Source organism: Eumetopias jubatus, unplaced genomic scaffold (assembly GCF_037043125.1).
Source record: "Eumetopias jubatus isolate StellerSeaLion01/CBP00866 unplaced genomic scaffold, mEumJub1_p1.0 scaffold_10, whole genome shotgun sequence".
Lineage (NCBI taxonomy): Eukaryota > Metazoa > Chordata > Mammalia > Carnivora > Otariidae > Eumetopias > Eumetopias jubatus.
The window spans coordinates 37,491,788-37,519,232 of record NW_028274816.1 but is presented as its reverse complement, the minus strand read 5'-3'; the positions used below and the strand labels follow the sequence as shown (position 1 = coordinate 37,519,232).

The 27,445-nt window shown below is 53.3% G+C and overlaps 2 protein-coding genes across 2 annotated transcripts; both read right to left on the bottom strand.

Annotated features, from left to right (window-relative positions):
- Window positions 1-2,921: 2,921 nt before the first annotated feature.
- On the bottom strand, window positions 2,922-3,950 carry FOXL1 (forkhead box L1). Its single transcript, XM_028091740.1, has one exon. The coding sequence runs from the start codon at window positions 3,948-3,950 to the stop codon at window positions 2,922-2,924; it is 1,029 nt and encodes a 342-aa protein (XP_027947541.1).
- Window positions 3,951-13,476: 9,526 nt separating this feature from the next.
- On the bottom strand, window positions 13,477-14,985 carry FOXC2 (forkhead box C2). Its single transcript, XM_028091684.1, has one exon. It carries the CDS (start codon window positions 14,983-14,985, stop codon window positions 13,477-13,479), a length of 1,509 nt encoding a protein of 502 aa, XP_027947485.1.
- Window positions 14,986-27,445: the final 12,460 nt, after the last annotated feature.

The window sequence follows — 27,445 nt, the reverse complement described above, 5'->3', positions numbered from 1 at the left end:
CATACACACACACACATACACAAATGCATGTGTGCATATCCATACCCATGCGTACATATGTACCCACTTCTGTCCTTAGTGTTGTACACGGTACTCCCGCTCCATCCCCATTATGATCAGTGTATTCATCAGTGTGTGTACGTGTGTGTGTACACTAAGCTTGAACCACAGACCCTTGTCAGAAAAACAGAATCTATTCCCTTTGTTTAGAAGGGAACACAGAGGTGTACCTTCAGATTGCCTAAGAGTAGAAAGATAAGGTTCTTCTGGTTTGCCCTAAATACAGAGGAGAGTTTGCTTTAAATAAGAGTAGAAATTTTTTTTTTTTTTTTGTCTTAGTGACCCTACAACTTGGAGCCCGTGATTAAATCCGGAGCACTGGCACAGCCGTGTGGATTGCTAAGACAGACAGGTCCTCTTTTTCTTCAGTAGGAAGGAATCTTCACGGGACCGTACCAATTCGATAGCTTCCATCACGTACCGTCCGTTCCCCTCAGCCCTCCCAAACCAGATGAATGCGGGGGTTAGTTAACAGAATGCCTCCTTGTGTCTGTATAAACACTCTTACAAAGCAGATACATACTCCTGACTTTTTTTTTCTGAGACACAAAAACATTGTTTATATTATACTTCTTGGAATTGTAACTCTAAAATGCATCTTTTTAAAATGGCAGTATTAGATTATTAGTTTCTCCAGAAGACAGCCATCGTAAATTAACAAAACACATGAGATAGCAAATCAAACACAAAAGGAAAAATTAAAAACATAACCTACACCATGGAGTTTCCATGATGTTCCGGCAGCACCCACTGGCCCCAGGCTTCTCTGCTCCTGAGATGCTGACAGGGCTCCCACATATAATCCCTGACTCCTCTCTCCTATTACACTGTTTGCTTATTCCCCCCAGTAATCCACTGAACCAGTCACGGAGAGGTTAATGAAAAAACAACTTTATTCACAGAGGCTGAGACTTTGGGATAACAAAATATCCACGACAGCCCTTCCACCACATTGTAGGTTAATCACAGTGAGCCTGGATCTCAACAATGGGATCTCATCAAAGTTCTTAAAATCAAGGACACTGTGCAGCTCACCAAAACATTCCCACCCACCTGGGCAGAATGTGCTCAAGGAAACTTACGGGTCAGTAGCACATGGCTTTAAGAATAAATTCTCAGGAAGTCAGTTCTGTGCTTACTAATTATTAAATCATTATACTTGTCTGGAATGTCCTTTCGGATATATTAACCGATAGGCTCTCTTGCTGTAAAGTTTGTGTTCATCTTTAGCTAAGTCCTGGAAATTAAAAGTTATTTGGAAGATCTATTGCAGCCTACCTCCAGAACTCTCATGACTTACTGAGTCTTTCCCACATCAGATAAAAGTAAAATAGCCTAGAGGTTCAGGAAATTCAGTTTCCCACCCAAGGCAACCCAAAGAGAAATACTGTAAGGGGTTAGATGCACTTCCCAAAAGTTCCAAGCTGAACTGGGCTGTAAAAATCTCCATCGTCTTAACCAGATCTTTGTTGCAGAGCCCTCCCCCCGCCCCCCTCCCGATCTTCCTGCTCCCCACCCCCCAGATTTCCAGTCACCTCCATAAGGTGTTTATTTAGCTGCTGGCTCTAGGCCCGCCCACCCGGGGAAGGGGCTTGGAGGGAAGAGCTGGGTGCGGGCTGGGATGCCATCAGCTGGGAATGTCTGAAAGAATCCTCTGGCTGAGCTTCCTGTTCTTTGGGGTCCAGAGAGACACCCTCCAGCAGATATCACAAGATTCCCTTTCTCTGCCCAGCATGACCCATCTCTCTCCCAGTATCTGCCTTTTGTGTTTGTTTCATCCAACTTTTTGGATTAAAGGTGGTCCTTTACTACACAATTCTGGAAAATGTAGCAAAAATCAAACCTAGATCTTGAAAAAACATGCAAATGGAAAATCTTCTGAGTCTAAGACACCTTCCCTCCCCCTCACACACTTCCGGTGTCCTCTGCTATCTTTTGATCCCTTAAAAACAAAAGCAACAAGACAGGACGGCTGCTAATGTTGGTAACACGTCTTGGAGATCATGGGTACTGACTATCGGGCTATCATAATGCAACAAAATGCTATTATATAGAGTGTACTTTCTTAATAGAGGTTGTTACTGTAGACATTTTCACAGGGCAATCGTTGTAGTAAAAAGAGTCAAGCATCTAGCCAAAGAACATAGCATATTCCTTTTACTGTCTAGAAAGAAAAAAGAGAGAAATTCTCTATTTAAAATAAAAGTGTGGTTTCTTAGCTTCCACCTGGACATTTGTTGTAAATCCTCACCAGGCCCTAGATCTCCCAAAGAACCTGAAACACAGGGGTCACTGCCAGTGTCCCCACAACTGGACTTCAAGGACAAACCCAGCTGTGAACACCCACCACCCCGTGGACTCAGAGCCAAGGCCTGAGCCACAGTGACAACCCACGACTGAGCTGACCACAGTCAGAATGTGGCTCTGTTTGAAAGCACCCCACCATGTCCTTCGCAGTCCTGCTCCCTGGTTGTCTGGGCCCTTGCTGCTCTGGACATGAAGGACCTGTGCTGGGCATGTAAGACCACACCCTTAGACTGACCTAAGGTCAAGGAATTCTCCTGCTCTGGCGGTAGGAGGTCTGAGATGCCCAAGTCCTAGCCAGGCAAGGTCTTTTAAATCTCCGGAGGTGCTCCGGGTTCTGGGAAAGTCCGCCTCACCTCGGAGGAGGCAGGAGACCCTGCCCACCTGCGTGCAAAAGTTGGTAACACTTCCCAGGATCCACACGTTGCAGAAGAAAAGATCATTCAAAAACAAAAACAAAAACAAAACAAAAACGTGCCTCCTTCCCCCAGCGATTAGGCCCCTGGTCGCTCACAAGGTCAGCCCAGGGTAGGGGAAGGACCCCGTCACTGTTTGCTTTACTGGAAGTGAAGCACCGTGTCGGGAAGCTGCAGAGGGAAATAGGAGAGGAAAGGGATCCCGAGCTGGTAAAAGCGGCCCTGGACGTGCGGGTCGAGCATCAGGGAAGCGTTGAAAGGCGGACGGAGGCTTGAGGGGGTGGCCAGAAGCGAGGCACCCATACAGCTGCCGGGCCCTGGCTTGGCGCCCCCCAGGAGCTCGACCCCTCCGGCGGGCTTCTGACCCTGCCGTCCTGCCAGGATGCTGTCTATGCTGAAGCCCTTGGATTTGTCGGAGCTCTTCGGAGAGCCGTGGGAAGCAGGACGCGGAGGGGACCCCGGGCCATCCACTGTGCGCGCTGGCTGGCCTACGGCCAAGGCCGCTGCGCCCTGGACAGCGTCGCCTGCGTCCTCCTCCGGGGACGCGGGCCCAGGCCAGTGGAGGGGCGCCGGCGGAGAGGAGCCGTCCAGCAGGGGCGAGGGGCGCGCGGGCGCTCCCTCCTGGCGGGGGGTCGCGGGGCCGCCGCGGCGCCCTGCGGGAGGCTGCGCCTCGGAGCCGCGCTCCTGCGTCTCAGCGCGGGCCCGCTTGGCCTCCGGGGCCCCTGGGCCTGGCTTGGGCTTCCTCTTCCGGCGCCGGTAGTTGCCATTCTCGAACATATCCAGGCAGCGAGGGTCCAGCGTCCAGTAGCTGCCCTTGCCTGGCCGCCCCTTCTCGCGGGGCACCTTGACGAAGCAGTCGTTGAGCGAGAGGTTGTGGCGGATGCTGTTCTGCCAGCCCTGCCGGTTGTCGTGGTAGAAAGGGAAGCGGTCCATGATGAACTGGTAGATGCCGTTCAGCGTGACTCTCTGCTCGGGCGCGTCCTGGATGGCCATGGCTATGAGCGCGATGTAGCTGTAGGGCGGCTTCTGGGGGGGCTCCGCCCGGCCCGAGGCGGCCAGAGCGGCCGCGGGGGCGAAGGCCAGCGGTAGCCCGGGTCTCTCGGGGCCGTACAGATAGAGCATGGGTGAGGCGGCCAGAGCAGGCAGCCGGGGACCGAAGAAGTGGCTCATGGCGAGCCGGAGCCCAGCGCTGCGCTCCCCGCGACGCAGGCGACCCAGCGGCTTAGGGACTGCGCCCCGCGCCGCGAGGGCCCTCCGGGGGAGCCCGCGGTGCGTCTGCCTCCCGCTCTAACGCTCTCCCTGGCCGCTCCGTGCTCTGTCCCTTCATGGCTTTAAAAATGTTAAATAATTGTTGTAAGTTTGCTATTATATGTTGACTTAGCGCTGGAAAATAAATTGTCTATGATAAACAGTCGTTGTGTGCTCAGCCCACCCACATTAATTAAAATTTCATTGCTGAAAAACTCCAAGCTTTTCCCTCCACGTGTCTTTTTGATACCAGCCAATCGGTTTCAGGGCTATTCCTTCATTTGTTTATAGAATTAGTCTGTTGATAAGTCCGCCCACCCAAGTTGAATCAAGCTGTGTTTATTTGGAAAAATTTCCGGGCACCCAATATATAAACGCACTGATCTGATGTTTGAAATATCACGTCCACCCCTTGACGCTGTAAGCACACACAGTCAGTGAGGCAGGATGTGGACCACGGTGGCTGGGAGCGGGGTCTGCCGGGCCAGGAAGGAGAGGTGGGGATGGGGTGGGGGCGCAGGGGGGAGTTTCACCGCTGGCCTGGGGGAGCCCAGTTATCCTGAGCCTCCCACAAAAGGTCTTTTCTTCTCTCAGGCTTCATAGATGTGGAGATGGAACCGTCTCATAGAATGCCTCCTGAGGTCTTTGAAAGCATTTAGATATTTGGCTGGGGGGAGCGGCGTGTCTATTTAAGAGGTCTGGGAGTCTTGGGAGAAGAGGTGGCAGCCCTCCTTGGAGAAACTATCGGGATGCCCTGCAGGAACTGGAGGCGCTCACCCGCGGGGCCTGGTATCCCGGAGTGGGCCAGCCTCTACCTCCAGGGGCTCCCTGGGGACCCAGAAGAGGCCTCCAGGAGCCCAGCTTCTCCGGAAGCCAAGGCACAGGGTCCTGGGGAGCTAGAGAGGGCGGGGGTACCTGGGCCACGGCTTGGTTGAGGGTAGTTCCAAAATAAACCCATTTGGAGAGGTCAGGGGGGAGAAGCTGAGGTCTTTCTGATGGGACTGAGGTTGCAAGCAAGGAACACCATAAAAGGGGAATTTGGCAGCTGTCGCCGGAGAGCTGGTATTTGTGAATGCGGGTCTCTTGCTTTATATTCTACGCTTTCCTGTTTATAACAAGGAGGGGGGTTATAACAACTTTACAAGTGCACGCAGCTGGCCCGTGATTACATTAAGCATTTGGGAAGCCTGCTTGCTCTCCACCCACCCCCCCACCCACTCACCCTGGGGTGTAAGCACCCCCACCCTGTCTCATTTTACATTCAGCTACGTCATGCTTTGAATCAAAAACCCTGAATGATGCCGATTGAGGAGGAGCGGGCTTCTGTCCCACCGAGGCAGTGGGTGTGAGGGCGGGGGGGCTAATGCACCACTAGTTCCTGTTTATGATCTCTGCTGAATATTTTTTAAAAGAAAAAAAAAACACACTTGGGTTAATTGAATTAGCGTTTCATTGAGTAAACCGTGTGGGGATGCCAAAGAAGAGAGGGAGGGGTGAGGGCGGCAGGTGGGCATAGGAATGGCCCAGGGCCCTGCTCCGCAGGGAAGGGAACGAGAGGCACTATGGTGCATGGGGCGGGGCATGTCAGCAGCGAGAGGACATCTGCTTGCTAAAGGCCAGGTCACCCCTGGACAAGGGAAAGCCAGGACAATCCCACTCCAAAATGGGGAATCCATAGAGTAACCCCTATGTTCAGGGGTTCCAGATAGCAGGGAAGTGGGTAAGTTTGACACAGGCCATAGGAAGTCAAAATCAGGGTGGAAAAACCAGTTTGGGTGCAGGTGTAGCTTGAGGGAGCGCCAGGCCAGGCGCTGGGGCACCTCTGGGCCTCCCTCCCAGGTGCTGCTTTTCTAACTTAGGCCAACCGACCAGCCCAGCCTGGCTCTGGCCTAGGTGTTGAGGATGGCCCTCTAGCCAGGAGGGGGCGGGGCGCTGTCCTCTCTCTGGATCTCTAGATCTCACCAGAGCACCCCTTTCAACCCTGGGGTGGGGGGGGACACCTCAGTGCCCGAGCGGATGCAACCCGCAGTTCCCTAGTCCCCGGGGTCACCCAACCTCTCCAGACCGGCGCGCCCCCGGCAAGTTCAAACTTGGATCGAGTTCGATGTCCAACCTCAGCTCCCGCTCTAACAGACCCAGAGGAGGAGACAAATGGGTGTCACTACGCACCAACCCCTCCGCACTCGGAGCCCTCCCTGGAGCTTGCCCGGCACCCGAAGTCCAGCAGGCGCATCCCTGCCTCTCCCGAAAGGCGCGCCTCCGCTGCACTACTTCTAAACTCCAAGGCAAATCCGAGCTTGAATTCATACAATAATAAACACCGCCCAATTTGGGCATGGGCCGGACGCAGGCGGAGACCGGGAGGCTGGTGGGCGGGGCACTGATAGTAAAGACAGAAAGAAAGGGGAAAAAAAAAAAAAAAAACCCAGCTTCTAGTCGCGGTCTGGAGAGGCAAGTCCAGCCCCTCGCGTTTGCAGATTTGCAGCATCTCCGGGAGGCTCCTTCCAGCAGTAGAACTGCGTGGCGCCCCAACCCGGCTCCTGCGTGGGGTCGAATCCTGGGCTCCCAGTTCTAGGAGTTTGTAACTTGAGCCCAGGAGGAGCTCGCTGTAGGGAGGAGCCCCGCGCAGGGGCATATTTCCGGGGAGTGGATGGCACAAGCCTCTGGCGGCCGAGTGCGGATGCGCCCTCGTGCGGAAGCTCGGTGTGTTGAGGCCCTATCTGAGGCCTGCTGGGGGTGAGGGGGCGCCCAAGAGCCTGGGAGACCGCCAGGAGAACTGGGTATCCGAGAGAGCCAGATGGGGACACTGAAAGTTCTCCCTAGGCTCGTAGTCTTCCGATCGCCCCAAACATGCATTCTTCTCTGCAGTCAGTGCCCGCACATCTCCCAGCCCACGGCAAAGCCCTGAGATTTCCAGCCTGCCCGGATGCTCCTGCAAGGACCGCGAGGGGTTCCTACTCTGGGGTCAGCGTGGGATGAGGGCAGAGAGTACAGTTCCCAGCCCCCAGGGAGAAAGCCAGCTCCTTGGGCGGGCTGGGCAGAGGCCAGGCACCCGGCAGGACCAAGAGGGAGGCCTCAGAGAAAAAGGCTGAGGGCAGGGGAGAGACAGGAGGTCTTCCTATACCCCACCCGCCCGGAGGCATCTGCCCTTCCTCTGCTCCTCAAGTCAACTGAAAAGCAAATACTCAAGTTAAGGATGATTTGTGTCACCTCCCAAATATTGGCATCACTTTTCTCCGAGCGAAGACAGTTGACAAGGTATATATACACGAAGGAACGATCTCCCATGCTTGCAGTGGGTGTGAGGAGACGGTGGGAAGATACAGGACCCACTCAGCCAGTTCACCTTACTGACACCGTAAACACATTGGAGATGGTGATGACCAGGACAATAGCAATAACTAAGATGTCTTGAATGCTCCTATGTGCTGGTACCCTCCTAAGATGTCCCTTGGATTAAGTCACTTCTCCTCTCAGCTCTAAGAAACAGGAGTCTTCATCATTCCCATTCTGTGGACCAGGACACCGAGGCCAGGAAGTTAACACGAGGAAGTGTTGCAAAAACAAGAGAACCATCCCCTTATAATAGGACTACTGTGTGTGGATGCCAGGGGCCCCGTGGAAGCTCTCTCTCAAGAACCCTCACAACATCTATGAAAGACAGTGGTGATGGATTCGCCCATTTTACGAATGAGATTTGGAATGGGCAGGGAACACCCCAGACAGTGGAGGCCATAAGTAGCCGAACAGGGTGTTGGAACACACAAGGTTTCCTGCAAAGGTGGATTCTCTGAGGTCTGACATCCTCAGGTGTCCGCAGAGGCTCCGGGAGGTGTGTCTGGAGCACGGTCTTCTGCTGCTTCTCTTGGGGGAAGTGAGCCATGAATGTAACACTCAGCCAGTCGGCTGAAGCCCGGAGAGCAGGGCAGGATTCTCCAAATTACAGATTTCTTGAGAGCTCATCTTGTTCCAGAAGTAATTTAAAAGGTCTAAAACAGGGGTGGTTAGGGCATATCAGCAAGCAGCCTGACACACACAGTCACCTGAGACCAAAGAATCAGGGTTCTCCTGGTGTTGGGGTGAATCCCGACAGCTCACAGGGAGTCCTCCCTGTGGCCAGGGCACTAGCAAAGGACTTCCCTGACATGTGTTGGGTTCATACATACATTTGATGATCCCATCACTTCTCAGTTGAGAAATGGGCCCAGGGAGCTTGAGGGAGCGTGGCCGAGGTCATGCAAACCCTCCGTTGGCCTGTGAGGAGGCCCTGAGTTGGTGCATGTGGAGTCGGCTTAGAAGCTCGGTTGAAGGGGCGGCCTGTAAAAACAACAGGCAGGCAGAGAGAGAGCCCCCATGGGGCCATTGGGAAAGGTAAGACCCAGGGCCCAGGGCCACTAAGCCAGGGGTCAAAGGGGCCTCTCTGGCCTCTGTGACCTCCAGCCTGGGTGGGCAGACAGACTGAGCACAAAGCTGTCCCCCAGGCTGGGGCAGCCTTCCCCAAGCTCCCCAACCCCATCTCCTTAAAGGGAGCTGTGTGGCCAGGGAGCTAGTCCATCTGCCAGCCCACCCCCGTTGCTTCACGCCAGCTTTTCACACACAAACACATGCACACGCACACATGCACACGCATGCACACGCGCACCCACGCACGCACACACGCATGCACACAGTCGCGCGCACACCCACCAGTCTACCACTAGCACAACCACCTCAGCGCCAGAGCTACACATTTGAGAATCACACTCTACACGGGCTATGTCCTTCTGTGTTCGCCGTGAAGTAGGGATGTCACCAAAGCCCGGAACAGGCTGGCACAAATCAAGACAGGGACGTCCATTCGGACGCAGTGGCTGTCCTCACTGCAAACTCGCCGAAACATCCCACCCCCTTCCCTACATGCCTCTGTCAAAAAGCAAACATTTCAAATGCCTTGGCGAGCCGAGGCCATGCAAAAACGAGGCAGCAGGGAATGCTCAGAGTTTGGGAAAGCATTTCGAGTATGTGGTGCCGAAAGGCCCTCTCTGGTGGCCCTGGCCCTGTGGGTCCCGCTCACCTAGAGTCGGACCCCCCAGCCATCCCTGGCCTAGCTGCACCCAAGGTGAGACCTAAGGTCTCTCTCCATGTCCACCACACCCTGAGAGTCAGGAGTGTCCCCACGGGGACGACACAGGTACCCATGCCACCCTGAGGCACCAGGCACAGGTTCCAAGACCCCAGCACATTTTGAGAAACTTGGTTCTGCCCGTTAATTAACGGGTCTCTTCTCGGGTCGGCTGTCTCCGCCCACCTCAGGTTTATGGTTATCAACGAATTCCAATCACACCGACACTGGCCAACACCCTGTTCAGCGTTTTGGATTTGGGGTAGGGGTGAGGAGTGACAAGGCAAGTGCTCGGGTACCAGGGCTAGTTTCCACGGGGGATCTGGGAACTCTGCTCTCTCTGCTTTGGATGCAGCTCACAAGCCTCTCCCAGGCCCAAAGGCAACCCCACGCAGTCTTGGGGTAAAGGAGAGGAGACGGACCCCGAAAGATTAATGAGCCAAGCACCAAAGTTCCCAGGACCCCACGTTTGCTCCTCCCTCCCACTTCTGACCTTCATTTCTTGCCAGCCAGGTAGGGGAGCGGGGATAAGTGAGGGCCCACCATGACAGCGTGGCTCTGCCAAAAAGGAAAGTGCTGGGCTGCCCCAAATGCCCTTACACACACCTGGTCATTTTACAGATGAGAAGACTGAGACCAGGGAGGGAAGTTGTTTGTTCTCACAGTATCACCTGGTCTTCCAGTTCCTAGCCCGGTGCGCCAGCAGTTAGAGGACACAGGTCACCACCGATTTTGGTGTGGGTGGGGACAGGCTATTGAGCCAGGGGATGAAGACCACCTGGCCGCAGACTCAAGTCCGGTCTGGGGAGAGAGGCCTGGGCTGGGCCACATACAACGGTCCCTCTCCAGGAAAGCTGTGAGCTTGGGGCATGTCTTGGAGTCTTACAAGAAGCAGGCTCCGTGGGGCTGGGAACGTGCGGGATTCTCAGAAACCACGGAGTCTTTCCCAGCGGCCCATGTCTGTCCAAACAGGACCCTGGTTAGAAACAGTCGCAGCCAAGGCCATTAGAGGGCAGGCAGGGTTAACTCTACTGGCAGTGGTCTCTCCCGCGGTGTTGGGGTTGCTTGCATTTTATTTGCAGTATCTTTGAGACCTGCCGAGCGAGCTCCGTGTTACTGGATCAGGAAGGAACGCGATTATTGGACGTGCCTTCGTGCAAATTGCGCCTGGCAGACTGGACCGCAGAGCAGCTCGGCCAGGAGTCCTGGCCGCCTGCGACCAACACTCTGGCCCTTCCATCCCCGACCTCCTTTCCCCTTTTCCTAATCGGCCCTGGGCCTCCCGAGAGCCGAGCGGCCCAAGCGACGGGAGACGAGCGAATACGTGGAGCAAGGACAGTCTACGCCCTGAGCGCAGTCTTTGCGCGCGCGGGGCGACAGACACGCAGGGGCGGCGGCCACCCGCAACGCGGCCCGGATCGCCTCCGCCCCGCGATGCTCAGCTTCGCGCTGCTGGACGCCCCAACCCCGCGGGGGAGCAACCGACGCCCTGAGGCCGCTCAGTCCTTAGGCCTGAAGTCCGAATGACTGTGGGGGTGCTGAGCCCAGGGAGCTCTGAGCGCAGCGCCTAGCACACAGGGCCGGCCTTCTGGCGGAGCCTACCGGCACCTACCCTGGCCCCCGGGGCCTCAGACTCAGGAAGCTTTCCGGGCAGGGGCGTCCCAGCGCGCCCAGGCCTTACACACCCCTCCCCTCTGCCGCCTCCAGAGGCCTGGATAAAGCCCAAACGCCATCCCTCGAGCTGCCCACGTTCCTAGGGAAATGGAAGGACCCCTGGCCATGGCCTCTATGGGTGGGAGGGGGGCCCTCCTTGAGCTACTCACTTGGGTGACTGGCCCGCATACAGGGATTTCTTTCAGAGGCCACCCCAAAGATAGAAGATCCCAGTGTGGCTTCAGCGGCAGCCTGGATCTCTAACCCAATTCTTTCCCCCTTTATTTCCCGTGTGTCTCTCAGACCTCATCTGAATTCCGAATCTTGAGATGAGGGCAAGCTTTCAGGGCGGACTCTTAGGAAAACTCTGGGGAAGGAGAAAGCCAGCCAGACTACTCTCCTCTAATCCCGCGGCAAACATCATCTTAAGAACAGGAGCAAAATAGAACCAGAGTACCGAGCTGGGCAAGGAGGGTTGACCTCTTCTGCCGCGGGATAGGGGACTGTCTGTCTCCCTCTCTTTCCTAGCTGGCTGGTCGAGCTCACTCTACTACCAAAGCAAGGGGGCCTGGGGGCCTGCTGGAGGTCAAGCAGCAAGCACAGGGGCTCCCCGATCCTGAGCACTAGGAAAAGGAATAAAATGCTGCATTTATGTCTTACCCGCCAGCCACCTCTGGGGCTACAGATCGAAAAGAATCTGTGTTGCACATATGGGGAAATGTGTTATACTCACACGTCCCCCAGTTCCATATCAGCCTGACTTACAGACAAACTGCCATGGTTAAAACAACAACCCAAACCCAGGTTATGTTCAGTGCCACTGCATCAAGGAAAATCACTTTTTGGAAAACTCATCGTCACCTGAAATGTTAAGTTCACAAGGAGCTTCACTCTTAGCAAAGTACAGCTCACCTACTTGGGTGGGAAACTCGTTCCCAACTTGGAGCTCTGGCCTCAAAGTTCACACGCAGAGACCAGCAGGGGAGTTGTGCGTTTGGGCCAGTGAAACAGATAATAAAACCATCCCCCTGCCCCAGGCATACCTCACAATGGTTTCATCGCTATTAAAAATTTTTTAAAGACAAGATCTCAAAATTGGAAAGGCAAATAATCTCCGTGTTACTTAAAGTCCTGAGAGTTGATAAATTTAGAACTCTAAAAGCACTACCAATTATTCTTGAAGGCCAATGAGCCTTTACAATTTTTCACTGCACTAGGGTAAGGATTAAGAAATCAAATCAAGAAGTAAAGAGGTTCTGAAATCCAACTCTGATCTAGCCACTGCCAGGAATGGTCATTAAATGCTCCAGAATCAATCTTCTTTGGACCTTCTCCTGCCCACTTCAGATTCTTTTCTGGAACACCATTACGATGGGGAAGGAAGTCCGCATTTTAGGAAATGCAGGGAAAGCAGGACTCCCTGGTTCTTAGGAGTTAGCTAATGGAACACACTTATCTTTCTCCTCCTTTGCCTCCTCTTTTGGGGATGTCTGGACAATGAGGTGTGATGGTACTCTTTGTTTTGACAATCGGCATGTTTTGTTGCATTTAGCAAAAAGCAGTCACAGCAAATGACGGGACTGCACCCAGTCCTTCAGGCAGCCACATCCAACCAGGGCTGTTTCTCCTCTGCCTAGGCCAGGGTGGGCTCTAAATTAATCGAAAGTCTTTTTCATCACTAACAAGACAATAGGGGAGTGCCCCCATTCCTCTGTGATCCTCTGTATACCTCTATGAGTTTACCCACCTGTGTAACAAAAATAATCAAAACAGGTGGATTTGCAAACGCACCTTGTTTTTTAAAAAGGCGAGAACACAAACACACTGTCCGGACTTTGGGCAGAGAAACAACATGGGTTTATTTTAAGGTAAGTACAACAATTAAGACCACATAAGACAAACACAGGTGAAGTTAAATTTTTAAAGTTTTTTTTTTCTTTTAGGAATGCTCGGGGAGGAATCTACTATACAAAACCATCACACTTTGTAAATAAAAAGTATCAGATACTTGACTTCTTTATCCGCCAACAACAAAAAAAATAAATTATTTCCTTGTTTTGTAAAAGACCTACCACCGGGGGAAAAAATTATATCTCGTAAGTGTACAGGGGGTAAAAACCCCACATAGGTTTCTTGAATTTTCATTTTGGCAGTTAGAAATGGTTGGGCAAGATGAAAAAAATTATCCAGTGAACTCAACTTTAAATATTATATTAATGGCTCTGAACAACAACAAAATAGCCTGATTACAAATCCACACATTTGTACAGCACGGTTAGAGAAATTTAAAATTACACACAGCACAAACGGAATCTATAGAGGCCCCCATAGACCTATGGGGGTCTCTACAGAGAGTCATTACTGGGTCTCTATGGGATTTGGTCCGTAACTTAATTTTTGAAACCCCAGCTGGAGCAGTGAGCACAACCATCCTGGTAGGGGAGGGGGGTTTAAAATCAATATTCATTTCGCTGGGCTGCGTCCCTTTACCGGGGCTTCTTAGGATCTCGGAAACCGGGCAGCGAATTAAAGTTACCTGCAGCTTCACAGAGGGCTGAGGCTGGCGCGCGCTCTCTCTGCTCCTGGGTCTGAGAAAAAGCTGGTGGGCATGTTTTGGTTCTTTTTGCGTCTCTGCAGCCTGAACTGTCTGAGAGGTCCGGGTGTGGGAGGCGAAGCCGGAGCGGGCCAGGCAGGTCAGTATTTCGTGCAGTCATAGGAATAGGGGGCGGCGTGGCGGTAGAGAGACGGCGTGGATCTGTAGGGCAGCTGACAGCTCGCGTTGGTGCTCACCTGCGGTTCCCCGAGGGTCGAGTTCTCCATCCCCAGCCGGTGGGAATTGAACATCTCCCGGACGTTGGGGAAAGTCTGCTGCTGGGCCGCGAACGTGTGGCCCGGGAGGTGGTTCAGGTCCCCGCTGTGGTTGAGATACCAGGAGGCCGCCTGAGCCGCGGCGGCCCCGGGCTGTGGCGCCGGCTGGGGCTGAGGAGCCGGCGGGGGCGGCGGCGCCTGCGGGTGGTGGTGGCCGTGATGCTGGTGGTGGTGGTGGCCCGCGGCGGCGAGCGCGCCCTCCTGGCCGGCGGCGAGGTTGAGGGCGCTCAGGGGCGACGTGGGGCCGCTCGGGTGGTCCGAGAGGGCCTCGTCCAGCGCGGGCGGGACGCACATGTGCGCGGGCCGCTCGGCACCGGTGTACAGGCTCATGGCGCGCATGCTGCACTGGTAGCCCCCGGCGCCCCCGGCCTCCAGGCCCTGCGTGCACGGCTGGCCGTAGGCGGCGGGCGGCGCGGTGGCGTAGGACAGCGCCAGTGGCGGCACCACCAGGCCCGCGCGCCCCGACGCGGGGCTCAGCTCGCCTCCCGGCGGCGACGTTCGCAGCGTCATGATGTTCTCCACGCTGAAGCCGGGCAGCCCGTTGGGCGCGCCAGCGTGGTGCTCGGGTAGCGAGCCGTCGGGGGAACCGGCGGGCGTGGAGGCCGGGCTGCGCGGGCTGCCCTGCAGCGCGCTTTCGGGGCTCAGCGTCTCCACCTTGGTGATGACCGGCAGCGCCGGCGACGCCGCCTCGCTCTTGATCACCACCTTCTTCTCGACCTCCTTGGGGGCGTCCGCTAGAGGGGGCCCGGCCGGGGCGCCCTTGCCCGCCGCCGGGGGCGGCTCCTTGAGGTGGGCCCGCTCCTCCTTCTCCTTGGGCACGTCCTTTTTCTTGAAGCGCCGGCGGCGCCGCAGGAAGCTGCCGTTCTCGAACATGTTGTAGGAGTCCGGGTCCAGCGTCCAGTAGCTGCCCTTGCCAGGTTTCTTGTCGTCGCGGGGCACCTTGACAAAGCATTCGTTGAGCGAGAGGTTGTGGCGGATGCTGTTCTGCCAGCCCTGCTTGTTCTCCCGGTAGAAGGGGAAACGGTCCATGATGAACTGGTAGATGCCGTTCAGGGTGATCTTCTTCTCGGGCGCGTTCTGGATCGCCATGGTTATGAGCGCGATGTAGCTGTAGGGCGGCTTTACGAGGTCCTTGGGCGCCGCGGGCTGGTGGTGGTGGTAGGGCGCGTAGGAGCGGCCCATGCTCGCGCCGTACTGCTCCGGGTGGCCGGAGTAGACGCCCATGGGGCTGGCCATGCCGCCGTAGCTGCCCGCCGCCCGGTAGTAATTTTGCTCGCTCAAGTAGGGCACCACTCCCAAGGCGTTGGGGTCGGACACCGAGTAGCGCGCCTGCATGCTGCGTCCGAGACGGCTCGCCGCCGCCTGCGCGCACGCACCGTGAGGAAGGCCCTGCGAGAGCGCGAGAGAGCGAGGGAGCGAGAGAGCGAGAGGAAGGGAGCCGGCGGGGGGAGCCCCAGGCGCCGGGAAGCCTTGGGGGCGAGGTGGGGGAGGCTCCGGCACTCGGCGCGCGCCTGAGCGCGGAGAAGGGACGCTCGTTGTCAGCGGACCGGGCGGATCGGCATCCTGGAGGGCGCGCCCCGGCGAGCGCAGCGCCGGCCCCTGCTCGATCGCTTGCTCTCGGGACCGGCTGGTGGCAGCCGGAGCTGGCGGCCGGGGACGCAGTGGAGACGCCACGCGCGCAGTGGACCGAGGCCGGCCGCTCTGTCCGCGCGGGGAGGGGGAAGGCGGTTCTCCTAGCCCCCCAGCAAAGAGGCAGCCCTGAGGGTCAGCGAGCCGGGGTCCAGAGTGGCTGCCCTGCCGAGCCCGGAAAAAGAGGCAAAGTCCCTTTTAGGGATTGGGAAAAGTTTCCAAAAGTCTTCTTGCTGAAAGCAAGTTTTTACTTTCCTCCGGCCACGCCCCCTCCGGGAACTTCGGACCAATAACCCGGCAGCTGTGGGGAGTTGGCACCAATCAGGGCGAGGAGCGTCGGAATCCGTCGGCTCTAAGACCCCGCTGCTCAGAACCAGACTTTTCTGCAGTTTGTCTTAACTTGAAAAGATTTTTTAAAAAGATTGATATCTTATTAAGATTTATTCTATTATCACATTTTGGTTCATGGACCCACATGCCCAGAGCAAACAAAACAAAACAAAACAAAACAAAAACCCAACAAAACCAAAACCCCATGCTCCTTTGCAGATAAAAGTTAGTTTGAAATATAAAATCGAATTGATTAATGTAGTCGATATCTCCCCAAAGACCCTGTGAGTAGCAAAGACCCTGGGACTATTTTTCTTATTAATGAGTGATGAGGCGAATAATTAGATTTCCTAATTATCGGGGCCAAGGTGTAATGGATTCAAAGCAAGTGTGCTGGATTGGTATGGAAGGGGCCTCCCCTGGATGTTGTCATCATTTAAGCAAAAAAAAAAAAAAAATCATTAATTTTCAACAGAGGGTTTCCAGGTTCAGGGCCGTCAAGAATAACCTAAAAGCTTTTAGAGGCAAATTATAAAAACTGAATGAATGTCCCTCACCTCCACAGGGGGAGGCAGGCCGTGGCGTCTATAGGGGAAAGGCGGAGTGAGGAAAGCAGCAGTATCTTTAGAATTTAATCCTCAAGTGCGCTGTAGATTCGGTAAATCGTCCGCGTCACCGTGAGCAGTTTTGTAGGGTTTGGAGAAAGAGAGTGGAATAGTTCCGCTAATTTCTCCCATTCCCCTCCCGCGTAGATGCTTGCAGCCCACCTTCTCCAGCTTTGCAGTGCCTTTCCCTTTTCCCAGAGATAAATCCCCTTTGACAAACTGACTCCCGCGCTCCCCAAAGACGGGAACAATGCAGCCAGCCACCCGGCCCAGGCAGAGCCGGGGCTCCTCTGCCCGCGAGGAGAAACCCAAGCCTGCTTTCCGCGGGGGCTGCGCCCCAAGACGCGCGTCCGTGGCGCCGGCACAGGGCGGGCTCCGGGCGAGGAAGCTGCCCCCAGCCCCGTCCGCTGGATCGCCAACCTCGGGGCGCAGTCCCCACCTCCCGCTCCCGGCAAAGCCCCCTAGGGACTCTCCAAGTTGACTTTCAGTCCGTCGTCCTTTTTGTTTGGTTGGTGTTTGATAAAGTGATTTGGGCACCAGGGCTCCGTGGGAGGACGGGGTAAGTGATCGCAAACGGTTAAGACACCTCCAGAAGGTTATGCAGTCGGGATATTGACCTGGAGTGACTCGAAGTCTTCGCCCTTCAAAGCTCTCCCCTCTCCTCCGGGTACCCCGGAAAGTTAGTTTATTTGTGGACTGAGTATTCCTCCAACACCTCGAACCCTCCGCTCACCCTTCCCCGCTTCCCCTGGAAGGGGGAAGGACACTCATGAGAAGGGCTGAAGACTGGTCAGAATTCTTCTGGAAGTTGTCCCTCGGTTGGGTAGGGAAGGCCAAAGATAAAAGTCTTGTATTTATCTACCCCCACCTCTCCCCTCTTCCATCGGTTGCTCACTTGATTCCCAGGAAAAGGGTGTGAGACAATCCACCCGCACTCAACTTTGGGAGGTGAAGAGAAGGCACTGGAGACATCTCATTCATTTTCAATAAAGGAACAAAAGAAATAAATATGCACGTGCATTATCTATGAATGGTATTATCTCCTGGCAAATTCTAAATCAGAGTGCGAATACAAACCCGGTTCCTAGTACCTTGAATATTCTGCTTTTGAAACGCTATTTTTTTATGGGTGCTCTGAGTCTTTCTCTAACTTGATTTTTTTTTTTTTGCAACGAAATAAAATCAAGCTTCCCAGTCCTCAGCTCACAGATGAACGGTCTGAGTGTTCCTCCACCCCACTACGACTTTATTATTTTTTAATATGTTCAGATCCATCTTTTTTTTTTTTAATGCCTTCCTCCTGGACTGCGTGACAGGCACCTTGAGTTCTTACGATTTTACTGGAAATGCAAACTATTGATCAAGAAACACTCCTAGGTCTGTAGGCTTCCTGGAGAAATATTATTCACTCTGCTTTTATGAGGTGCTTAAAAAAAAAGTTTTATCACAGCACAGGGCAAAACCCAAAAATACTGAGGACCATGGCAAATACATTCCAAAATGGCAGTGTCCGTCTGAGTTTGTATTTACAAAGGTGTCCAGGTTTAAAATAATGTCGTCTGAAAAGCACTAGGTGGAGTGGCCAAAATTATTACCCCCCCCCCAAAAAAAACAGCGGTGTTGGGAGGAAAGAAATCCTTATAAATCTAGATAGAAAAGGTGAGAGAGACATCTTCCTTTGCCCCTGGAATTAGGTTTCTTCTCCACTCAGTGGCACTCCGGGAGAGATGTTTGCACAGGTTATTATAACAACACCTTCCGCACACCTGGACTTTGCACAAACCGTATTTCCGATCTTTTCTTTAACCTGACAGGGTATTTTGGACGGGGGGCTTCTAATTCATTAATGATTTCTTCCCCTCCTGATCTTGTGGTCACGGAGCCGAGAGCGGAATCGGGCCCCAGAGGGTCCTGTGTGTTACTGGAATCATGAGCGATGGTGAAGGCAGGAGAAATTAGAGGCCCTACCCCCGCCGCGGTCCCTCCACAGCCCCACCGCGCAGCCTCCTGGCCCCGGCGCCGCGGGCTCCCGCACCTGGACGCGGCTCGGGCGGGCCTGTGGTGTTGGCGCCATCTGAAGGCCAACCGGGGAACTGCTCCAAAAAAGAAAAAAAAAAAAAAGGAACCCGGCCGTTCTTGTCGCAAGGAAGGTGCTGACACCGCATGGAAGCACTTTGGCATTGCACGGCAGGAATACCGCCTTGGAAAACCTCTAAGCCAGAGAAGCTAAATAAACTGAGTGCAGCGCGTCGATTAAGAAAAAGCAAAACATTTTCCATAGCTATGTAGTGTGTCAAGACCATGATCTGTTGGACAACAGAAATGTCTTTGAAACTTCTCGGGAGCAAGGAATCCTCTCTAGGGAGATTCGCTGAGGTGCTGAGCAAATAAAATCTGTGCCTCTTAGGTGGCTAGAAATCTAGGCATCCCTGCCCCCCCCCCCAACTTCACCCCTGCGGTGAACAGATTGCTTATCCCTCTGTGTCTTCCCACGCCTGCCGTCCTTCTGCCCAAGGTGTGGTGTGGGTCTCAGGAGATTCATCAGAAAAACGTTTGCACGGGATGTGTGTGTATGGCATCAGTTTGAACGAGAGTGAGAGTTTTAAACAAGTCTGCAGCCCCTTCTGCTTTTGAGGCACAACAGAGAATTCAAAGAGGCCACAAGCAAAAGGAGACTGTGTCTTCTCTCACTGTTTCCAAGACATTTGTCCCAAGGCCCTTTCAGCATCTCCTTCTGGGCTCAGAAGATGCCTTGGGTTTTAGGGAAAGGGACCGGGGAGAAGAGCAGTCCCAGGCTTCCAAAATCTACTGGGTATCGATGAACCCTTGGGATGAACAGAATCAATGCTGCTCTGCAAAAATCCATCGCAACCTGGCTCCTAGCAATGATCTTTATCCAGGACAACAAGCGTGTCCCTGATGAAAACTGTCCGAGCCCCCCGTACCAAGCATGGCCTTCCCCAGGAGTTAAAGCTGATTCGGCACTGTTCACAGATGGCGATGCCAGAAATGACCTAATAACAGGGGAGAGGACTGTCCTTGCTCGAAAGACGAAAGGAACGTAATAACTAAATGCAATACTTGATCCTGAGTGGGGGAAATTTAAAAGGTGAATAAAGGACAGTTTTGAGAGTACCTGGGAACATTTGAATCTGGAGTGCATATTAGATAATAATCTTGTATCGGGGTTAAAATTCCTGAGTGTAATCACTCTATGTGGTCAAGCAAGAACACGTCCTTGTTTCAGGAAGGTACACGTCACCATGTTTAGGGCTGGTATTAGCCCTGCAACTTCTAAAAAGATTCCACTGCAGGTGGGGGTGGGGGAAAAGGGAGAAGGAGTGACATGTCTGAAATGTCAAATGAGAACAAATCGCTGAGCCTGAGGTGTGTGGGCATTCGCTGTGCACCGTTCTTGCAACTTTCCTGTAAGCTTGAATTTTTTTTTAAAGACTTTATTTATTTTAAAGATGTTATTTATTTATTTGTCCAAAAGAGAGAGAGAGAGCATAAGCAGGGGGAGCAGCAGGCAGAGGGAGAAGCAGGTTCCCCACTGAGCAGGGAGCCCGATGCAGGGCTCGATCCCAGGACCCCGGGATCAGGACCTGAGCCGAAGGCAGACACTTAACCGGCTGAGCCACCCAGGCGCCCCTTGAAATTTTTCAAAATTAAAAAAAAAGATGGGAGAAAAACACCTCTGTTACTCTGAAAAATTTAAAAAGGGATGTGACACAAAGCAAACATCCTTCCATGGAAGGAGTTGCAAGACCTAATGTGAGGGCCAACTTGGCCCTGGCATCCCTTCTGCTTGTGTTCTGGACGTTCCTGAAAAATAATCATCAACAGCTAGGCGCTTTATCATATTAACTTGTGGTTGTTAAAGTAAAAAAAAAAAAAAAAAAAAAAAAAAGCTGATTCTCTAAGGAGCTTTTCTGTCTTGTAACTCAAATATTGCCATAATTAATACAAAGACACAAGAAATCCGGTAGAGTGGTGTAGATGTTTTCCAAACAGAATGTTAAAGATAGGTATACGTTTCTTCTTAAAGAGAGTTGGTTACATGAGTTGCCCTCAGCCAGATGGCTGTGGAAGTGATTTGTCTACTCAGTGTATCGGGCCATTGAGGCTGGTGTACCCCGAAGTGAGAGACACCGCAAGTCTCCATGGCTTCCTGCTGAGCCAGTCCCGGCTCGGCAGGGGTTCTGCTCCTCCAAGTCCCTCAGGAGCCCGAGTTTTCAAGGGCTATCTCTCCTGCCATGTTGGCAGGGACAAGAGAAGGAGATCCTGCCCTGGGAAGTAAGTGGTCCCGCCTTCTAGTGCCATGTTTCACTCTCATTCAACACTCATTGGCCAGAGCCAGTCACATGGCCCCAACACGCCCAGGGAACAGGTCGTTCTGTCCGCCCTGTGCCCAGGCAGATGGGTGAGCCAACATCTGTTAGCAGCAACCACTCGCTCACCCACTTCTTCCTTTCTAAGCACGTAGCGACTGCCTTATTTCTCTCTGCAGTCCCAGTGCTTGCGTGATACCTTGGCACATAATAGGTGCACAAGAATGTTGAATGAATGTATGACTTTTCCAAGACTTTTCTCCCTGACGTATAAGAGAAAGTGTAATGTGTGCGTACTACGTGCCAAGTGCTGTGCTAGATGATCTGCCCCTGACAGCTCCTTTCATCCTCTTTTGGGGTAGGTGCTGTTAATATCACCACTATACAGGTGGGGTTTAAGCCCCGTCTGGAGGGGCCTTAAATAACGGACCCACGTCTTGCAGCTGCCACGTGACCGAACTGGGTCTCTTAACCCATCACTTTGGAATTAGGGTCAGGACCTTGGAAATTAGAGGAGACTTAAAAAGTTAAAATAGAAACTTCTATATACATAGTCTAAATGGAAACATATAGATATATAATTTTATAACTATATATACACAGTGAATAGTGTATGCACGCAGGCATGACTTCTGAACACACATGACTCAATGTCTGTGAAATTTTAGCTTTCTATATCACCAACTGGAAACCCTGTAATTAACCCTGTGGGGTAAATAGACTCATTATCGGAGCCAGTGAAAAGCAGACTATTCCCTGGGAGGTGCAGACAGGGCTCTGATTGTGTGGACAAGGGCAGGGGGAGAAAGAGGGGAGGGGGTGTGGGATGGGTGTTCTGAGCCCCAGGGAATAAGCCAGACTTGGAATCACAGTCCAGGGGCAGGTTTGAGCAGTGCCTCTAAGTGACGGCAGGGTCTCACAGTGGCAGTAATCTAGGGAGGCCCCAGGGGGACCTCCAAAGGGCTGAAGGGAGTTAGGAGTGCAGAGCAGCTCCCCCAAAGGAGTCGGACCACGGTGGGCACTGGATGCTCTTCACCCTTTCGGAATCCCATGAAAGCAAAGACCGTTCCCCTGCTGGACCCCAGCCTTTGCACATGAGTGTGCACACTGGGGGCTTCTAACGCTAGACCAGCCTGGACCCTCCACAGGGCCTTTGCATGCGCTGTTCCTTTTGCCTAGGTCCCTGGTCCTCAATTCCTTGCCGCCTTGCCACCGCCTCCGAGACCTCGCCTCCCATCTGCTTCCTCCTGCCCTTCACCCCACCCCCATCCTGATTCATTATCACTCTCTCTGAGATGATCCTGTTAGTCTGTGGTCTGCCTCGCCCCCCAGGATAGAAGTAGCAGGAAAGCAGGCAGGACCTGGTCTGCCTTGTTTAGCCACTGCACACCACACCCCACTGCTCTGCTTGGCACAGACTCCATGCTCCAAACTCAAAGAATGGATGTCACCTGGGGCTTCAGAAACACCCTGTCCCTCCATAACCACAGGCCTCATCCCCGACTCAGTGGTTGAAACCCAGGATTCAGTTCAGACATTTACTGGTACTTATTTTAGGCAGAGGCTGCCCAGGGAATGGGGAAGCATTGTCAAATGCTCCAAGGCTGTCCTGGAAGGGCTCACGGCTGAAACTTTTATTCTGGCAAAACACATACAGACCTTTTTCTTTATTAGCTTATTAAACAATTCCACATCTATTAAGTATTAGATGCGGCTCCAAATAACCAGGTATCTTTAAAGTTCACAGTTCAAGGGAGCATAACAGGAGAAGGTCTTTACTTGGCTCTGTGACAGATAGGAGAGGTGTCAATGGATTGCTCGTGGCTCAAAATATGAAAGAAGTTATACTGATTTTTTTTAAAAGAATGAGCGCCATACACTACATGGTTAAAAATCCCAAGAGCACAGAAGACTTTAAAACCAAAGGAGCATCTTCTCGACACCCTCCCCCCCAACTCACAGAGACCGTGAACCCCTCCCACTGCTTCTACATATCTCGCTACCCAACATATCTCAATACAACAGGCTTTGCTGCTATTTCTCCTTGGTGAGGATGACTGTGATCCTCTGCCTGCCTGCTCCGTGTTTAAAGATGGCCATACGTTTCCTTAGAAGAAACCGGCTGGTTCCCGTGTGCAAGGGGATGTTTTAAAACGTGACCCAAATGGCGCCCGGTTGTCCCTGTTGCATAACTGCAGTACACTGTGTATATTTTAAATTAGCATTTGGGTTCACCCGAGGATGCCAGAGCTCTGTGCGGCACTGCTCCGCCCTCCCTCCGCCTCCCTCCAGCTCCCGGAGGAGGTGTGTTTGGACCCAGCGCAGGTCCTCTTTGTGCCTCGAAGTAATGCCTCTTCAAGTCCATCCCCGCTTTGTTAGAGTAGCTTCTTGGCCCCCCACCCTTCCCTGCTGCTCGCCACCAGGCCAATTTGGGGTGCGGGAGGGCCTTTCTGGGATGGGAAAAACACCAACAAAAGCAGGAGAGAGAAGGGCAAAGTCGAACTGATAGAGACAAGGTTTGGCTGAGAGAGGGGGCTGAGTGTGCGAGTTGGTGGCCCCGAAAGGCGGGACAGCTGCTGAGAAGTGTGTGCTCTACGAGGTGGGAGGCCGTGGGGAGCCGGGAGGTCACAGCGGGAAGATATGCAGGGGGGATGCGGGTGGGCAGAGGGCAAGCAGGGGAGGAGGGGGAGGAAGGAGGAAGAAGGGAGGAGGGTGGGAGGAGGCAGTGCCTGGGAGCGGAGGGAATTGGGAGACAGGATGGGGCGCCTGGGTGGCTCAGTCAGTAAGCGTCTGCCTTCGGCTCAGGTCATGATCTCGGGGTCCTGGGATCGAGCCCAGGGAATTGGGAGACAGGATGGGGCGCCTGGGTGGCTCAGTCAGTAAGCGTCTGCCTTCGGCTCAGGTCATGATCTCGGGGTCCTGGGATCGAGCCCCGCATCGGGCTCCCTGCTCAGCAGACAGCCTGCTTCTCCCTCTCCCTCTACCACTCCCCCTGCTTGGGCTCACTCACTCTCTCTGTCAAGTAAATAAATAAAATCTTTTAAAAAAAAGAAAGAATGGGGAGACAGGAGACGGTTGCTGCCCCAAGCGTGGTGACACACCCTTGGCCTGGGTGGTGTCAGCAGGAAGAGGGAGCCGACACTGTGACACTCGGGGCATCCGCCTCTTGCTAGAGTAGAATCTCCAATGACGTGCCAGGTGCTGACGGAGGGCCTCACCTGATCCCAGGACGGGTGAAGGCACATAACTCAAGAGCAAAGCCAGATGACAGAGGAAAGCCTGAAGGGAGGAGGGAACCTTCTAGCTCCTCAGGAACCAGTCTTGGCTGTTATAAAAATTATTTGTGTGTGTGTTTTTCTTTTTAGCACTCTAGGAGTTGTGTGTGTGTGTTGTCTGTGTGTGTGTGTGTATATATGATGCAGGGGGAGTCGGGGAGCAGAAAGCAAAAGGTGGCATTTACTATGTTAAGTCTGTACCTGCAGTTTAAGGGCTGGAAGCGTTGGTGTTTCAGAAGCACACGCGGGGCGAGGCCTGGCTGTCAGCACCCCAGCACCTCGGGTGAATCACTGGACCTCATCTCTCAACACCTTCTCGTCTGTCTAACAGGATGGCGATGGGACGATGACAGCATGCTTGCTGCGGGCTGGGTGTGCTCAGACTCCCCGTGGACCAGCCCGCGCTGTCCTCTCACCGATGCTAATGGACGAATCACTTCCCCACTTTGTACAGAAAAGGGAACAGAAGCCCAGAGAGTTGGGGTTAATTACCCAATGTCACACGGCTTGGAGATCCATGACCAAGCTCTTCATGCTCTTGCCTTTTTCACGATGTGTTCCTTCTGGCTGGGCTCAAAGGGGTTGTGAGAACTCACAAGGCAATGTTGTGACAAGCTGTGAAACCCTCAAGTGAACCTAAACATGGTGTCCCAGCAGCTTGTTCGTCATCGCCAGACCCTGGGGGCCACCAAGGTGTCCTTCCATAGGTGATGGATAAACTGTGGTCCATCCAGACAATGGACTGTTATTCAGCACTAAAAAGAAAAGAGCTACCAAGCCCTGAAAAGATATGGAAGAGGCATATCACTAAGTGAAATAAGGCGATCTGAAAGGCTCCATCCTGTGCAACTCCAATTCTATGACATCCTGGAAAAGACAGAAATATGGAGATAGTAAAATATCAGTGGTTTCCAGGGACTAAGGGGGGGTGGTGAATAGGAGAAGCAGAGGACGTTTAGGGCAGTGAGACCATTCTGTCCAAACCCATAGAATGTCCACCACCAAGAGCGACCCCTACTGTAAACTCTGGACTTGGGGTGTCCACTTTGGTGTCCTTAGTCAGGTCAGGCTGCTATGACAAAATACTGTATACCGGGCAACTTAAACAAACATTTCTTTCTCACAGTTCTGGAGGCTGGCAAGTCCAAGGTCAAGGGTGGTAGCAGATTTTGTGTCTGGTGAGAACCCATGTCCTGGTTCATGGATGCCTGTCTCCTTTTTATGTCCTCCCATGGTGGAAGGGGCAGGGTGAGGGAGCTCTCTGGAGTCCCCTCTATAAGGGCAAGAATCGCACTGTGGAGGCTCTGCCCTCATGACCTGTCACCTCCCAAAGACTCCACCTACTAAAGCCACCACATTGGGCATTAGGCTTCAACATATGAAGGGGGTGGGGGACACCAACATTCAGTCCATGGTGATAATGATGTGTCAGAGGTGATGGTGACAAAGGTACTGCTGTGGTGTGGGATGCTGATCCTGGGGGAAGCTGTGCCAGGTAGGGGGGCCTAGTGGCGGTGTATGGGAACTCTGTGTACCTTCGGCTCAATTGTGCTGTGAACCTAAAATGGCTCTATTAAAACTCTTTTAAAAAAACTCTTAAGTGACCCAAGGGCAAATTTACATATAGGATTGAGTTTGAAGCATTTGGGTCAAAGTTCTAGAACATCTTTTTGCGGGAGAGCCAACTCATTTCTTCTTAAGGGGTCTCTCTTTCATAATTATTCTTTTAAGTGTCTGGGCTTTGGGAGCACTTCTAATTTGGCAACAGGGAATGAAAGGGCCCAAGGGAATGTCCTGGGGAGTGCCCTCTGCTTTCTGACGTTTGCCAGGAAGGGAGTTTGTCCCCAGTGGGTGGCTTTGTTACTCTCTGGGGGACGCACCAGCCTGTCTGCCTGAGAGACTTGGGTTGGTTAGCACCCTGGGCGCTGCTCTGAGCACAGCTGGCCAACAGTGAGTCCCGCACACATTTCTGCTGCTGCGGCCAGGTCCGTTTGCATAAAATATTCTCCACAGATCCACTGTGTTTTCCCAAAAGTGGGAAAGGACACCAACCTCCCTGAGAGATTTTATTTGATAACCTTCTATTGCCCAAAGCAAAGCTTTGCACTCCTTTTTGCCAGCCTGTAAGAGACATGGCCCCCCTCTTGTGGAATGAAGGCCTGTTAATGTCTTTATGTATTAACGCCGTGAATACCACCCAGGAATGTAGAGCTGAGACCGGGAGCCATGAGATTTATGATTAAGCACAGGCGCTGCCCTTTCCCAGTCGGGCTGCTCTGGGCAAGGCTCGCTAATATCCCGAGCCTCTGTTCCCTCCCCTGTAGAACGCCAGTCACGTCTGCTGCTCACGGCTGTTGTGAGGACTGGATTTAGGTATGATTTCTAAGGCCCTTAGCCTGGTGCCTGGCACAGTTGTAGCAGTATTTCTTACTGCACTGATAATGTTCTATCTGATAAAGACAAAGGGTATAGCATTAGTTCTGAAGGGAGCTTCGATAAGTCGCTGCAACACCCAGAACCTTGTTTCCCCACCTTTGTCTTGAAGCTGGTACTAAAATGCTGCGTCTGTTTCACAAGTTTGTTGCGGGGACCTTATCAAGTATTGGATATATAATTTTGAACAGTAGCTGGCACTTCTTGCATGCTTACGATGCACGAGGTACACTGCTAAGGGTGTGCATTACTCATTAGGAGGTGGTTACTGGTGACTTGGGTTTGCCACGGCCTCATTTTGGGAGGAGGGGTCATCTTCCTAAAGCGTGAATGCACCTCCTTCTCTCTCCCGCTGGAGTGGAGCCCAGAGAGGACTCCAGCTGGGCTGGGCTGTTCAGCCCCATCTCCCGAGCCACCTCCTGGCCCTTAGATTGACACACCCTACGCCTTGAAGGAATGATACAAGCCAACAAAGGCAGGCTGCCACGTTCTTCCAGTCCCTAGGAGATACAGAGGCCACGGTAAAATCAAGAGGTGTTTCTCAACTCACCCAGCACCCAGGCCGGTCACCATCCCACCTGCAGTGAACCCCACTCCAGCAACCGGACATTTTATTTTACTTTTTTTATTTAAAAGATTCTATTTATTTATTTGAGAGAGGGCAGGAGGGAGAGGGAGACTCTGAAGCAGACTCCATGCTGAGTGCAGAGCCCGACGCGGGGCTCCATCCGACGACCATCAGCTCATGACCTGAACTGAAAACAAGAGTCCGAGGCTGAACGAACTGAGCCACCCAGGCGCCCCTACAACCTGACATTTTAAAGTGTCCACAGCTGAGGCAGACGCACACCCAGGTGTGAGCACTTGGGTGTCTTTCTCAGAGAATTGGAATCACATCCTGGAGGAGCAATCAAGGCTGGCTTCCAGGAGGAGGGGGCCTCTGGGGAAACAGAAAAGGAGATGGGGTATGTTGGAATTTGCGGTGGGCTCAGAAAGGCCAGGGGCTTCTTCGCCTCGGTAGCCCCAGCGCCGCACAAACGCTCCTGGGAACAGGCGCTCAACACAGTTGCTCCGCGAACAAATGACAGCCCAGGAACCACGCCGGCCTCCCCCGCACGTCCCTCCACCCTGGCCGCGGAGACGCACGCGCATGCCCGCCCGGGGCTGTTCCCTCCAGGCCTCGACGGTGACG